At 45.2% G+C, this 15,416-nt stretch overlaps 1 protein-coding gene across 1 annotated transcript in view; it reads right to left on the reverse strand.

The window, feature by feature from the left end:
* MAP1B (microtubule associated protein 1B) overlaps positions 1-13,812 on the reverse strand; it is an 89,063-nt gene extending 75,251 nt beyond the window's left edge. Inside the window, exons 1-2 of the mRNA XM_068990640.1 lie at positions 13,629-13,812; positions 4,812-4,913 (exon numbers count right to left, since the gene is read on the reverse strand). Of these exons, the coding sequence (XP_068846741.1) occupies positions 4,812-4,913; positions 13,629-13,812 (286 nt within the window). The remainder of the gene's footprint in view (positions 1-4,811; positions 4,914-13,628) is intronic.
* Positions 13,813-15,416: the final 1,604 nt, after the last annotated feature.

Below are 15,416 nucleotides of genomic sequence, written 5' to 3' on the forward strand. Positions count from 1 at the left end.
CAACCAGCCATGTGCCTTCTGACAATGCTGAAGGCAACTGTTTCTCTACGAAACACCTTAAAATAAATTTTTAATTATTACAAAAAGGAATCCAGCCAATATATAAAGCCACCACTTCCCCTAGATAATAATAATCAGCAGATATACAAGGCTCATAGATTTTCACCAAGGGAGACAATTTTAATACTAGTTTACATGTATTGTTTTACTGTGTGATAAGCACTGTTTCAAGATCTTGATACAAATTAATTCATTCCACCTTCATAAAAACTGTGAGGTAGAAGTGATCATCACTGTTTCACAAACAGACTGAGGCACAGGATGGTTAGGTAACTTGTCAGAGATCCTACAGCAAGTAACGTTTAGAGCTAGGATCTAGGCTCTGCATTATGTTGCTGGCGAGAATCTGGGTTAACAAAAATGTTTAATTATTATAGCAGACAGACGTAGCAAAATGATGGGAAAAAAAGACTGAAATTAATTTTCATTCTGGTATCCCTCGTCCTAGGAATCATTCGTATTTGTTTGTTGTTTTGAAATGATGTCTAACACAGGCAATCATGAGACACTTTCCATGTCCCCTCTCTGCTGTTAGGGGCAGACAGATCTAAAGTTAAGTTAGGGAGAGAAGCAAATAGGAATGGAGAGTGAAATAAACGCCATTCAGCATGGTAAACCTAGCTCAATTCTCATGATAAGATTTATCAAAATGATTTGTATTCAGCATGATTAAGGTACAAAAAAATACATAGAAAAATTTAAAAAATTTTTTATGACAGTATTTGAATTTGGACACATAAGGAAATATAAGACTGTTGCTCTATTGTGAAAAGACTCAATTGTTGAACTTTGGCTTGAGTGAGAACACTGGGCTGTGTTCATCAGACAACACCTAACCTTTTCTCTCAAGAGAACTGGTCTCACTTGAGTCCACCTTAGATGTGGCCAGGAGTGGTGGTATACCAGGGCTAATCAGCAGGGACCGGCCCCTGCCACACAGACATCTGTTGAAGGATTTTTAGGAAGTCGATGCTGCAACAGCTCTGAGAGAGTAAGATGGCCCGAGATGACCGGCCATTCCAAGAAACAGAGTATGCCAGAGGCAGACAGCACTTGGCGACCCCAGGGCTCACATTCTGGGGAACTGGAGGACTCCTGACCTCATCATTCAGTAGATGACCCTCACCTTCTGCAGAGAAAGTAACACATTCCAGTGTCCTGCTCAAAGGATATTTGTTCAAGATGACTAAACCATTCCATAAGACCTGCAACCTTCAAGAAACAGGCCAACTGAACCTCAAAACCATATTTAAAAACTAGTACACGGGTTGAACAAGGACTCGAGCACAAATCTGGTTGTGCTGCCGCACAATCTATTACCTGCCCTGGAGGCTATCACCAGCCTTTCATAAGGGATCTCCAATTCTTAAAAATAGCAACAGAGGTATTAATACCATGAGTGTAAAACGGGCAGAAGAGCGATCCTAGCTCCCCATCTACAGCTGGGCCTTCGTATCCACAGGACCCTTCTCTACAGATTCAACCAACTGAGGATTGAAAATACACACTTAATTCTAGAAAGTTCCAAAAAGCAATACTGGTATTTGCCACCGGCTGGCAACTATTTGCATAGCTTTCAGGTATTACACATTGTATTAGGTATTATAAGTGACCTAGAGATGACTTAAAGAATATGAGGCTGTGCACACACAAATATGAAGCCGTTTCATGTAAGACTTGAGCCTTAGCTGACTTTGGTATCCTCAGGGGTCCTGAATCAAGTCTCTGCAGGTTCCCGTTGCCACTACATTGTGTCAGAGAGGACAATGAATAAAATAGCTCTGCTAGCCTACACAAAAGGAAACAAAAACTGTTTGGACATGATGCAGAGTGCAATGCTATGCTAGTCTGTATGTGACTGTTAAATGCCTGCTCTTCTCACAAGAAGATAAGAGTAAGCACAGCAGTGACTGGTTTGTTTTTTTTTTTGTTCATCACTGTGTGTTCACCGTTCCCCATCCCACAGTGCCTGGCACACTGTAGGTGCTACCTAGGTTTTCTTTTTTAAAACTGGCTGAAGAAACAACTTTTTTTTCCCCTCTATTTTTCTGGCCACGCAGCATGAGGAATCTTAGTTCCCCGATGAGGGATTGAACCTATACCCCCTGGAGTGGAAATGTGGTCTCTTAATCACTGGACCACAAGGAAGTCCCAAAGAAGAGCTTTATTTTTAAAAAGATTTGACCTTCCTCTTGTTCCATGCCTAAACTCAGTTAACTAAGATTCCTGAAACTCTAAATGCAGAGGTTCAGCTGCTCCATTTATGGGCTTGAGGTATATGGTTCAGCTTCTACAAGTGCCAGGAGTGGGGAAGACACACAAGATGTGGATCCATTTAAAAACAGATCTCAGACTTTCCCATAAAACCCTTCAATCAGTTCCGGAAAAGCTAAAGGCTTCCTTGGGTCCATCCAGCGATCACCCTATTGATCTCTGCTCACCCCAATTTTGCATCCTCCTCCAAGATAACATCTCTTCTCTCTAAAACACACTCACTTACCTGAACTGAACCTGAAGTGTGCTTTTATCATCTGTGGTAGTCTTAGTTAGAAACCTTCACCCCACTCTGAAGGGGAAGGTTCACAGGGCCTCACCCTCATGGGCTGCATTCTAGATGCTTGTCCCTGCACCGTGCACTCTTAGGCTGGGGAGCGAAGCTCATACCATCTTCTTGGAGTTGGCAAGAATGGGAAGGTGCTGTGTGTCCAGGGGCCAATCTCTGGACACACAGCAGGAGGTTTCAGCGGGAAAAAGAGGGATAATGGGGTACATAGGCTAAAGCAGTGGTTTGGGGGACCAGAACTTCCTAGGCCACAAGAGTAATGCCAGGTCTCTGGTTCAAAATGGTTCATTCTTCAGCAATTCTTGCAGCCTTTCATTTTGCAATACACTGTCATTCTATAAAGTCAATCCAAGTATGAATGAACACAATGAGCACCATAGGATTCATTTACCAAAAAAAAAAAAGTCATAGTAAGAAAGCCAGAACAACCTACAGAGAGAGGATAAAAGCTTGAATTTTACATTTTGAAACATACTTGTTGGAAAAGGGTACTTTCCTTATTTTTCTTTTCATAAGATGATTTTAAAAGTCATGGAAATGTGTAAGACATAAAAATACAACATAACAACGAGATAAATAACCACATACTGTACCTTAATTTCAGCAAATCACATGCTATCTGATAGGCTCTGGACCATTCCCTTTTTTTCTCAATGCAAAGTTACTTAAGAGCTGGTTTTCATATGGCTTTGCAGCAATTTTAACTTTTAATGAACCAGCTCTTGTTAAGTTTTTCTTAACACATTTACTCAACTCCATGCTTGAAAGCTATGATTCATTTGATAACTGCAAAGTATGGGATTTTATTCTAAGATCAAACTCAAAGAGGAGAATGATTCCAGTCTCATGGGCATACTGCTGCAGTCAAGTGTGATGCGTCAAGAGGCTGACATCCTGTACATGGCTTCAAATCTCGGGAAGTACAAGGCTAGTGGAATGTGATCACTCAGTCATGTCCGAGTCTTTGCGACCCCAATGGACTGCAGCCCACCAGGCTCCTCTGTCCACGGCAATTCTCCAGGCAAGAATACTGGAGTGGGTTGCCATGCCCTCCTCCAGGGTATCTTCCCAACCCAGGGACTGAAACCAGGTCTCCCACACTGTAGGCAGATTCTTTATCATCTGAGCCACCAGGGAAAACCAAGAATACTGGAGTGGATAGCCTATCCCTTCTCAAGGGGATCTTCCACACCCAGGAATAAAACACGGGTCTCCTGCATTGCAGGCGGATTTTTTACCAGCTGAGCTATCAGAGAAGCCCAATGGAATATGATGTAATCAGGCAAAAGGGCTGAACTTCATTGCTGATTTTTTATCAATGCCAATAAAATTTGCAATCATACAGCAAAATCATAAAGACAGAAAAGAGTAGTCTCTATTTTACATAATATTTAGGTGATATTCAAAAACTAAAATGCCAAATGGCAACTGTGATAGATCAATGGCAGAACTTTCGAGAGACACACCCCAGGTTGAGTCTTTACAGACCAGTAACTGTTCATAATCCTCAAATGTGACCAAGTGGGAGAAGCATGGATCACCCTCACAAGAGGAAGACAAGGCGGGTGAGTCTGACTACCTCCTCAGTGAAGTAGCTGGTTAGCAGCAGCATCTTCATAAATGACGAATTTTTGTGTCCTTACCTTTCATTATCCAGTAGTATTCATTTTCATCTCTGAAAGAAAGGCTATCTTAACAGTAATTTGGAATTCCAAACTCTTTCACCCACACTAAGTGGGAGATAATGCAATGATGAAATGATACATATTTCACTGAGATAGAAAATTCAGAAACGCACATATTTCGTTTTCTTGAGAGGGAGGGTGCTTATGGAATTCTGGGAGCATCCAATTTGTATTCATAACTTCATGTGAGTAAAATTCACATTTAAATAGACTACAATCTCTTAAGCTCAGAGTACAGTGAGATAAGTATGAAATTTTTAAATTTACCCTGGAACTTAAAATCTTTTAAGACACCACGAAATAGAAACCCACACAATGACAACTTAAGAGTTAGCTGACTTTCTTAAAAGGTGGCTTCTTGCTCACCTAGTTGATAATAACAAACACAAGAGAATCCTTTAGCAATAAAAGGAAGTCTTTTCCATGCTCCAGGCAAAGCTTTCCAGCCAAGCGCCTGTTTCTTTCGAATTCTAGGATGACTACTACCGAACTGAAAGCCTCACCTGGAACTTCAGGAGAGAACCTTGCTGAGTGTCGAGATACAAAAAGTTTCAGTTCTTGATCCAGATTGCATTCAATCAGGTTTGTGTCCCATGATCGGATTCCTAAGGAAAGAAAGGAAGACAGATGACAGACCACCGGTTAGTCATTTCACTGTGGTTTGGAAACCATCACTGTAGCATTTCTCAGGCTTCAAGGAAGGGAGTGGAGGTTCTTTGGCTGAAGAGCTTGGTGACCAGCAGTGGATGCCCACAAAATGGGAGGGCAGGGGAGGTCTCTCCACCAGGCCACAGGGGAAGGATAACTAGCAGTGTGGACTGAACTTCTGCCCCTCATAACATGTAAATGCAGCTCTTCTGGAAGAGTAAAAGAAAACAGCTATTAGGAAAATGACAGGCTTTACTCCTGAGAGGGAGCAGAAAGGACAGGAAGATGGTGAGCTCCGTAGCAGTTAGGGGGCTACTAGACAATCGCTGGCTTTCCCATGGTCCACTTGTACATGGCTAGAAAACGGAGAATGAGGGTGGGAAGTAAATACGGGGGCTGGCATTCAAGTCCACGTGTCTGTTTTTAAAGCTTTTCGCAGTGTGCACGTGCATTTTGTAAGCACATCTGGTTACTCTTCTTTACTCCTCCCATTTTTGACCTTGATTTCTCAGCCCCTGGATATCAATCAAAATGTGTGTAATCTTTGCTAAGAAGGCAGATCTGGCCTATCTGTCCTCCCAGGCATTTACCTAACTAGCTTGGCAGACAACTCTTTCATTCACAATTGTTAGTTGTCCCGCATTTTCTTATCCAGAGGCAAAGAGATGTGGCAACTTTTTATACTTTATAAAATTCTACTGAGTTGGGGGCCGTGAACTGTCTATTCCCATAAAAGTTCACAAGGCTGGAAGGTGGGGTGAGGGGTGCTGACGCCCTACCTCCCTCCTCTCTCCTGACCTTCCAGAAGAGGTGGCTAGAGGGGAACCCAGAGAACAGCAGAGAAGGGAGGGCCAGGCAAAACTGAGGAATCACAGAACTCTGGAGTGTATTTTTATATCTTCCCAAATACATGGCTCGTGGGAGAACCATTATGTAGGCAGTATCCTTGACTCTACCCCTGCATGGAGCATCCTCAACCACCAGAGACAAACCTCTGGAAAGGCAATCTTTTACTCTCTATCTACTAAAGGCAGGGACTTGAACATGTAGGTGTATCACACAGGTGAACTATCTCTAAATAAACACTTGATCGTTTAATCATTTTTGCTGGTCATTAGTCATGCATACAGACTTGGGAGTATAAATGGCAGTATGTTACTTAAACATACCTCTTAAATCCTCAAAGTATATCTGCATTTACCCCTATTTAAATCTTGTTCAGTTTCCCTATTCTGCAAAGAATTGATGTATATACACAAACTACAAAGATTCTGTAAACTGAGTTGACTTTACATCTAAAATATCTTCAGATGATACACCAAACACCTTTCCGAATTATGAGAAATATTTTCAAATAGATGTACATCCTCTTCCTCTAAATAGAGACAGATATTTCTCATACAATCCATGGGAAGGATTCAGGTGTGCAAGAGTTAACATTGCTAAAGAGAGGCTAAATTATAAGGGAAAATTTTATGGGTCTCCCTGGAAACATTAACAGCCTCAATTTGCATTTGTGCTAAAGGAACACTTAAATTTTAACAAGAAAGGCATGTTGTGATTTTGTGAATCTTTTTCATGCAGAATTGATAGAGGTTTCCTTTTTGTTCCACAGAAAGCTTGACAGGTGAAGAGGTCTGAATTCATTAAAATATTTGACTTCCACATATATATTCTATATATTCAGCTAGTGTGGAAAATCATCAAGCCCCTGTCTGAACTGCTTAATTGGAAATTAGTGACCGGATTATCTGTGCTCCAGGTCTGAGCTCCACTTTGTCTTCTGGCTTGTCAAGTAGGGTCAAAAAGTTAATAACGAGACATACGTATTTAAATTAAATTCACACGATTCTTCTGCCTTTGTTCTAAGTTATGTCTAAATTGCTACATTATTTGAATGGCTTCATCTAGGGCTATACATAGACTTGTTCTAGATTGTTCTTTGCCATTTTTCCCTTGACTTCAATTAACTTGTCATGACACAGGCAATTAAATGTTTGTTTTTTCTTTCATAAACTTCTGCTTCTATGATTTGTAATTTAAAAGTGGAAAAAGTAGAAAAATCATTCAGTAATTTTTAAGTTCTATTAGCAAACAACTGATACAATGATTATTTCTCTTTTTTATACTCCCAGTGAAATTAAAAATTCAGGTTCTCTTTTTCAAGGGAGCAATTTCCAGCCAAATTACATCTTAAGAATGCATAATCACTACTACCACTTATAAAATAAAGGTTACAATGGATTTACCAGTTATTTTAGTTGAAAAGGAAAATTTTGGAACCAGGCCACTTTCTATACCAATTTTAGAAAGAAAATACTGTAATTACTTTGTACCTTCTACTGGATAATGTCAGCAAAGGGAAATAGTACCTCTCAATGAAAGCTGTTACAGCATTCCGTTGGCTTATATATCTCCCCTTTGTGCCTAAGAGGAAGCCAGCAGTGGGTCCTCTAAAGCTCATAGGACCAAAATAAAGTCTTCTTCGGCCCTTCTCACACTGACCCCTCCCTGAGTTCATGACTGGAGGGGACAGTGGGGTGCTGGTAAAGAAGTTCCGAAGAGGCTTTCAGAAGGAGGTCATTCTGGGCTCTGGTGAGGAGCAGAAAAGCCATGGAATTTTCTGGCCCTTTTTTTGACTATCCCCCCAAACCACGCCAGGTCGAGTTCTTCCCTGGGCCTTTGCTTCTCCAGCAAATCTGTCATGACTATGCCCTTACTGGCTTTCTCAAATGGGGGCAAAACAGCTCCACCAGTTGGAGGAAATCAACCTGCACTTCCCTCTTTTCCCAGCCATCCCCCACATCTTGAGGCTTGAGGGAATCTTAGTTCCCCCGCCCAGGGATCGAACCTGTCACCCCCTGCATTGGAAGCATGGAGTCTTAACCACTGGACCACTAGGAAGTACTTTTTAAACTGGGCCCAGAGAGCATCTGCCACCCCTGGGCAGTTGGCCTATGGCAAGGCACCCTGAGAACTCCCCTGCCTGACCCGGGGCTGTCTTCCAGCCCCAGAAGCTAGTACCATCTCTCTCTAGCTTGATGACCAACGGGGAACAAAGGACCTTTCCATCTCAGTTCTGATTCCAGGGCAGGCAGTGCACAAAGGGAAGGCTAAGTGCACGTGAAGTTGACAGATGAAAAAAAGAGGGGAAAAAAAGGTGTGTGTGGCAGGAGGGTAGGGGGCAGGAATCCCAGGACAAGTCAGGGTGAACCAAAAGGAAGAGCCACATCCTCTTACTTTACACAGGTTAGACTTCACCAAGTTTATTGATGATGCAAGCATTTTATAGGATTATTTAATAAAAGCAACATTTTTTTAAAGCCTCTCATTTAAAGGCTAAAATCTATATCCTGAAAGAAACAACAGATAGAAAGCATGAGGAAACGGCCATGCATTGCGTGTTGAAATGGTACCTGGGTTCCATCTGCTTACTGGGACCTATGAAAAGTTGATTTTTTTCCATGAGCTTTAGTTGCTTCCTCTCAGAAATAGACTTTTGACTATTTGTTGCCCAATTTCCTGAATTATTTAACTACAATCATAAAATTCTATTTGTAAAACTGCATTAAATAGTGATCTGAAGTCAGATTAGACTCATAAAGAAATAATTAAAACAAAGGAAAAGCTAAATTCAATAAGGTCTTCTTTTTTAGAGAAAAAATTGTCTTACTTTTTTCCCCTTGACCTAACCTTCAATTTGCTTTTTCCCCTTTGTTTTAAGCCAACAAGTTAATGTTCATAATTTATGTGTTCTGTGTAATGCAGGCTAGGGAGGCCCATCTTACACACAGTTCGTTCATCATTTCAAAGCATTGATGATAAATAACTTAGGTCTTGGCTGGCATCTTACATTAGAAACAAGCAAAAGAAGTGATTTATAATAAGTTATTTATTGGCAGTAAAAGTTGGAACTTATTTAAAAGGTAAACCTTTACAGAAGATTAACAATGACTCATCAATTTAACGACCTTAAGTTTGGGGATTGGCTTATATTTGGATCAGAGAACTCTTTTAGTAGGTAATGCCAGTTAAGCAGCACAAGCAGAAATCCATCTGTCTTTTGATTTTGAAAAGTATGAAGATGGATGGATATAATAAATATATCATTTCCCAACATTTCTTTTCATTCCCACCACCCCTTTGTTTTCCTGTTAAAACAAAATGGAAACAAAGCCCTAACTCTTTCCTGGGTTCTTAATTCTCTTAACCAATTTAGACTAAAAGTATTCAATAAATGACAATGCAATTAGCAAAACTTACATCTAAAAATCCAGGGCAGTAGATGTTACACACATCTATCTTTCTGATGAACAAATCCTGCTGATTCCCAATGTTAACCAGAGGAAAGTTACACTCTAACAGCAACTGAAATCAAACTGACAGTGTTTTTTACATGTTTTAGTTTAAAAAAAAATAAAATAAAACGAAGCAATGAAAACTTTTCACAAGGCTCTAGAATTAGTTTTGCAAGACATGAGTGTATGTAGTCTATGTCCCAAAATAAATTGGAGGAGGGGAGACTCTGCTAAAAATGGGGATGACTGTTAAGTCTCTGTTGCAAACTAATTAGGAAGGGGGCAAAGGAGGTGCCAAGGAGTGACAATGGTTTGGCATGGAGTCCTGCATAACTAACTAAATAAAGCTAGACCAGTCTGAGCAAAGACTGTTGCTTCAGAATTAAGAAATGACCAGACCCTACATTATGCATTTTGAATGCAGCTGAAGAAACGAATGATGGTCTTCTGTCCTTGTGTAACCAAGCAGGACCCTATGGGACATTTCTGGGACAGACCCCTCCCCTATACCCTCTGCTTTAGTTCCTCTCTGAAATACCTAGATATCAGTATCTGAAGCATATTTCCTGAGTTATTTTTCAGATGCTAAAATCACCATCAAATGGAAGAAACTAACTACTTGATGACCATCAGCACATAGTCCTCATTAACACAGTCTTGTGCTGTGCCTAGTCACTCAGTCATGTCCAACTCTTTGCGACCCCATGGACTGTACCCACCAGGCTCCTCTGTCCATGGGGATTTTCCAGGCAAGAATACTGGAGTGTGTTGTCATGCCCTTCTCCAAGGGATCTTCTCAACCCAGGGATCGAACCGAGCTCTCCTGCATTGCAGGTGGATTCTTTACCATCTGAGCCAGCAAGGAAGCCCAACGTAGTCTTGCTACCTCATCATCAATCTAATTCTCAATAGAGAATGGTGCATGAGCTGATCACACACTCTGGGACACCCTCCCTCACACTGCCTTTAAAAATGCTTTGCTGAAACCCTTGGGGGATTTCGGGGGTTTTGAGCACGAGCTCCCTGTTCTCCTTACCTCAGCATCTTACAATAAAGCTGCACTTTCCTTCACCACAATCTGGGGTCAGTAGATTGGCTTTACTGCGTGCAGGTGAGCTGCCTGGAGTTTGATTCAGTAACACTAGGTTTCAAGAAGCATGTACTCAGCCTCCTTGGTGGGCTGATTCAGGCCTATTGATGTACTTGCATTTCCGCCATCTTCTTACAGATTTATTTTCTGGGTTTCCCATAGAGCCTTAAATCATCAAATGGCAAAAATCCAAGTTGCCAGGGTCTCCAGACTCACAGAGCCTCCTCAGGATGAGAGGGGAGATAAGCAAGAGGGGCAGAAGATGACGCTTTCCCTGCGGAAAGGCTGCGGCACACAACCAGGGCCGAACCCCCGGAGCATCTCCATCTTGCTTCACACAACCGGCCCCATGGGCACCAGCCACCACAGCTGTGGTATCAGAGTGACCTCTGGAGGAGGAGGCCCTGCTGGAACCCGAGAGCTGAGGAAGCATCACATCAGGCCAGGGCAACAGCCAGCCTGCCCTGTTGCTAAGTCATCTCTGACTGTCAAAAAAGCTACGGGAGCAGTATTTCCACTTAGCACTGGAAGGCCCTGTGGTTTGAGCTGCATCCAAGACCCCAGGACCCAAGAGAGTTGATCTCCAGAGGAAAAGCAGCATCTGTTACTGTGCCTTAGGAAATGGCTTTGCTCATTCACTCGGTTGATTCTTAATGGGATCAATACTGCTATTTCAGAGTTCCCTGCAAAAAAGCTGACTAAATCAGGGCACTAAAAAACCAGGAAGGCATGCTGACTGAAAAGGAAACCTGAGGGGGCTTCTGGGGGGGTCCCAGGAATGTCCGTTTCTTGGTCAGGATTACACAGGTATGTCTTTTTGTGAAAATTCACCAAGCTCCTCATTTATGATTTGAGCCTTTCCCTCACTACATAATACATCAATAAATTTTAAAAAAAGAAAAGGGGCAGGAAGACAAAATTGAACCTGATCACTAAGTTCCAGTAGTGTGAAAAATAGCCGAGACCACGTCATAGTGACCGATAACTTGGGTGAATCTAGTTTATCCTCAAACAGAAGCAGCTTGAATAAACCCCCTGAGAAATAGGGCACTAAAAGGGTGATCAGCAGAGTAACAAAGCAGGAAGATAATTACATGGAAGGTGATTGCTGAGCCACCTCCCTGCATGGGGTGCTGCCCACAAGTGGATGACTACTGCCTTTGTATAAAAGCAAGCTCTAGAAATTGCTCTTTGATCTCCCTGTGATGTTAGCCTGGCCTGCACTAACATCATGACGGGGCCAGAAAACCAGTGATGCCGCAGTGCCGACATTCTGTCACTTATGAGTGGTGTGACCTTGAGCTGGTCTCCCTATCCTTCCTGCCTCTCTGGGCCCCCGTCTCCAAAATGGGGATGAGGGTCCCTCTCCTCACACCACATCGGGTGGTTATGCACCTTTTATACATAGAAACACACCTCCTGCTTTATCATTACTTCCCAGCAAAAGTGCTGACAAATAGTATTTTTAAAAAAATCCAAAGTCATAGGTTCATACAGCAGCCACACCCAGTCAGTCCATATGAAATTTTCCAAGGAGAAAATGTGCAGATAAACTAAATTAGTACTGATCAAATTCAAAGGACTATAGTTTGACAAATGAAGGGTTATTAGATGCTCAAATGAGGCATTTCACTATTGACCTAGCCTATTCTTCAATTTTTTTTTCCGAATAAAATAACAAGTCTGCTTTCTACTCACATTTTTTTCTTTCTTTTTTTAAGCCAAAAAGTAACACCAGTGCTTTAAAGTTAAACAAAAGAACCAGGTCTGCAACTCGAGTCTCCACCCTGCAGCCTTTTGTTCTGGGTACAGGCGACCGTTTCCAAATGCAGAGGCAGACCACTAGAGCTTAATTTTTTTTTCCTCTAAAACAAGCTTTTCTCGCGTCTTTCATGGGGAGTAGGGGGCGGGCGCGGGGAAAGAGGGCTGCGTGAACGCCCTTTGTCCGCCTCGGGCTGCCGTAGAGACCGCAGTGCGGACTGCACCACGCCCACCAGCCGGTGTCTCGGGGCAGACGCGCTTCAGCACCACCCCGAGAGAATAGAGCACGGGCTGGGGTTGTGGAGGGACCGGCGACCTCGGTCAGGGAGAAGGGGAGGTCTGCGATGCCGGGGTGGGGGGTGCGGAGGAGGGAAAGGCAGAGGACAGAGCTGACCACCCGGGGACTTCGCGCGCAACAAAGCCGGGTTGAAGCAGACGAGGGGCACGCTGCACCCCCAAGCGCCGGCGGAACGCACGCCCGGCCGGGCGCGCCCAGTGGGGGCGCCGCAGTGCGGGGGGCAGGTGCATCGGGCGGGGGCACTGCGGCAGCCCGGGTGGGGCTGCGGGGCGGGTCGGTCCGCGCGCCCGAGGCTGCGCCCGCTGGATCCTTACGGCCCCGCCCAGGGTTTCCCAGCGAACCGCTATTCGGCCTCTGCAGAGCGCGCTCCTACTGCCCGCACCGGGCCAGGCGCCGGCCCTACCCACCACCCCACCCCCAAGCCATCACTCCCGAGGAAAGACTTTTAAAAGGAGAAGCCCCACCCCGCAACTTGGGGGTCCCATTGTCCTTGCTGAAAGCTGCAACCGAGGCCCCAGGGGCAGTAGAGAGGCAGGCGCCGTCTGGGAACGAGGCGCAGGCGGTTCTCCATCTCTGCGTCCCGGGGGGGGGGGGGGGGGGGCGGGGGGGGGGGGAAGGGGGCGGGCGTGGCCCTAGGACTAGCCTAGTCATTCCGAGGGAAGAAAAGATGGAGAGGTTTTAAGCTAGCAAAGGCACTTCTCGGGGCTGAGGTGGTTGTGGCTAGAGGGATTCCCACGCGCGCCCTGGCACATGGTACTTCAGCCTCGGGTCTGCTGACGAGGGGCAATCCCAGCATTTTGCTGTGGCGGGGGGGAAGGGGGAGATAAAAGAGGTAATTGCAACGTTCCCCCCACCTCCCACACACACACACACCTTTGGTGTCCTGCGGTTGCGGCTTTATTGCAGCCTCTGCCCCTTTGACACCTGCATCTCATTTAGCGGGAGAGGCGGTAGCCAGCTGGAATCTGTAGAGCCAGCCTGGTGACGGATCCCTCAAGGTTAGGAGACTCTCCCACTGGGTCGCAAATCTAATAATTTGCATTATTCTCCGAAATGAACCTGGGGCGGGTGGTGGGGGGGAGCAATCTGGACAGAGTGTGGGAAGTGGCGGGGAAAGGCGTGGGTGCGGGGCGTGCCGGAGGAGAAAGGTGGCCGTCGTGCCCTGGGTGGGGTCGCGTTTGCGCGTCTCCCCGAACGCGTCCCCTGGGGGCGCAGGGCCTCTTACCAAGCTCGATGTTGCCGATGGCGCGTCGCAGGTGCTCCTCGGTCACAATCTCGCCGACGACCACCAGCAGGTAGAATTTGCTGTCGAGGAAGCGATGCGACAGGCTGGGCGAGGTGGTCGCCGCTGGGTTGGCAATGCTGCCGGACGGCTCAGGCTCGGCGGCTTCCACCACCACGGTCGCCATCCTGCCGGCCCGTTAAGCCTCGGCGAAGTGCCCGGCTCCGGCCGCTCCGCTCGTCTGCGGCAGGAGAAAGGATTATCTCCGAAGGTGCTGTTTCCGCTCCGCCCCCTGCGTCTCCCCTCCTCCTGGCGCTGCGCGCCGCCTCCCCCTCCGCCCTCTCCGAGAGCGCGCGGCGGAGAGGAGCCGGGAGTGAGAGAGGGCGGGGAGGCGGTGCCTCTTTTATATGGAGACTAGGCAGGGCGCAGGGGAGGAGGAGGAAGAGGAGGGGGAAGGACCACCCGGCACATCCTCGCGGGGTGGCTGCCTCCGCTCTTCCAACCGTTGGCCCAGGGCTGATGTCATCTGCAGCAAATCATCTCGCCCGCGGCCGGGAAGCTGGAGGGACGAGGTGTGTGGACAATGGTCAGGGTAGGGCCGCGAGTCAAGGGGCTGGAGGACTCGACGGGGGGAAAACACTCCCAACCCACGCCCCACCCCCAGCCTGCCGGCTCCAAACCCTCACCCCGCCTGTGCAGGAGAAGTGGATGGGTTTCCATTTTCAGAGTCGGGATATTTACCCTGTCCTAGGTGCACAGGCCAGGCCTCTGCCTTGGGTGCTGTCTGCGATGAAGCCAGGTCCTCAGGATCTGTGTTAGCACAGCGGACGTGGGGCTGAGGGTACCCCGCCCAGGAAGATGGAACCTGTTTTTTCTCTGATGTTGTGGATTTCGGAAGACATATTTACCACCACCTACACATGAAGAATACACCAAAGATGCAAAACCTCAGCTTACCATTGTTCAGTCTTTGGAACTTATTCTGAAAGACCCACTGGTGAAAAAGTACTGGCTTTGTAGTGCTCATGGGCAATGAGAAGAGTACAGATGCATTATTCCAGATACAGATTTCTGGTCTTAATAATATGCTGAACAGATAGTATCAGGCATAACAATAAAGAGAAGATACTGTCTCTATCCAGCAGGATTATAGTGACTATAGTGTACTTTTCAGTTCCTTGGGGAACACACAAGCAAAATTATTTCATGTAACAATGATGTCTTTTAAAATTGGGGATTTTTATTGCCTTTGTCTATGTTTAGAAGAACTCATAAAAAACGTTTAAAGGCAGCCCATCTACAACCATTTCTCACAAACACATTGAATATAATGAATATAACTTATGTCCCAGGAAGGGATTGGTGGTGGTGAAGAAGGAACAAAATGGTCAAACATGGTACTATCATCAAAGACTGGAGAACTAGAGGCTTAAGAAAGAGGAATGAATGGAAACTAGAGCAGCCAATATAGTTTTAATACTAGATTGCATATAAATAAAAGAAAAAAAATCACCTGGATATACTAAGATTTCCAAAAAGCCTATCGTCATAGCTGTTAACCACCCGGACTTATTGGTAATGTACTCTGCTCTTATCTCCTTCCTGAAACCCTGACATGGTTTTGGCCCCATCATATATGCAAGACTGATCGATGGGGACTAAAGTTACTGGTGAGGTGCTTTCACCAGTGATCAGTGACAATGAGTTTTCAGGTAAGATGGTAACAGAGAAAGCATTCAATTTCTGTTAGAGAGATAAGGCCATAATAGGGAGAGGAGATGTAGTACGGAG

Source organism: Capricornis sumatraensis, chromosome 18 (assembly GCF_032405125.1).
Source record: "Capricornis sumatraensis isolate serow.1 chromosome 18, serow.2, whole genome shotgun sequence".
Lineage (NCBI taxonomy): Eukaryota > Metazoa > Chordata > Mammalia > Artiodactyla > Bovidae > Capricornis > Capricornis sumatraensis.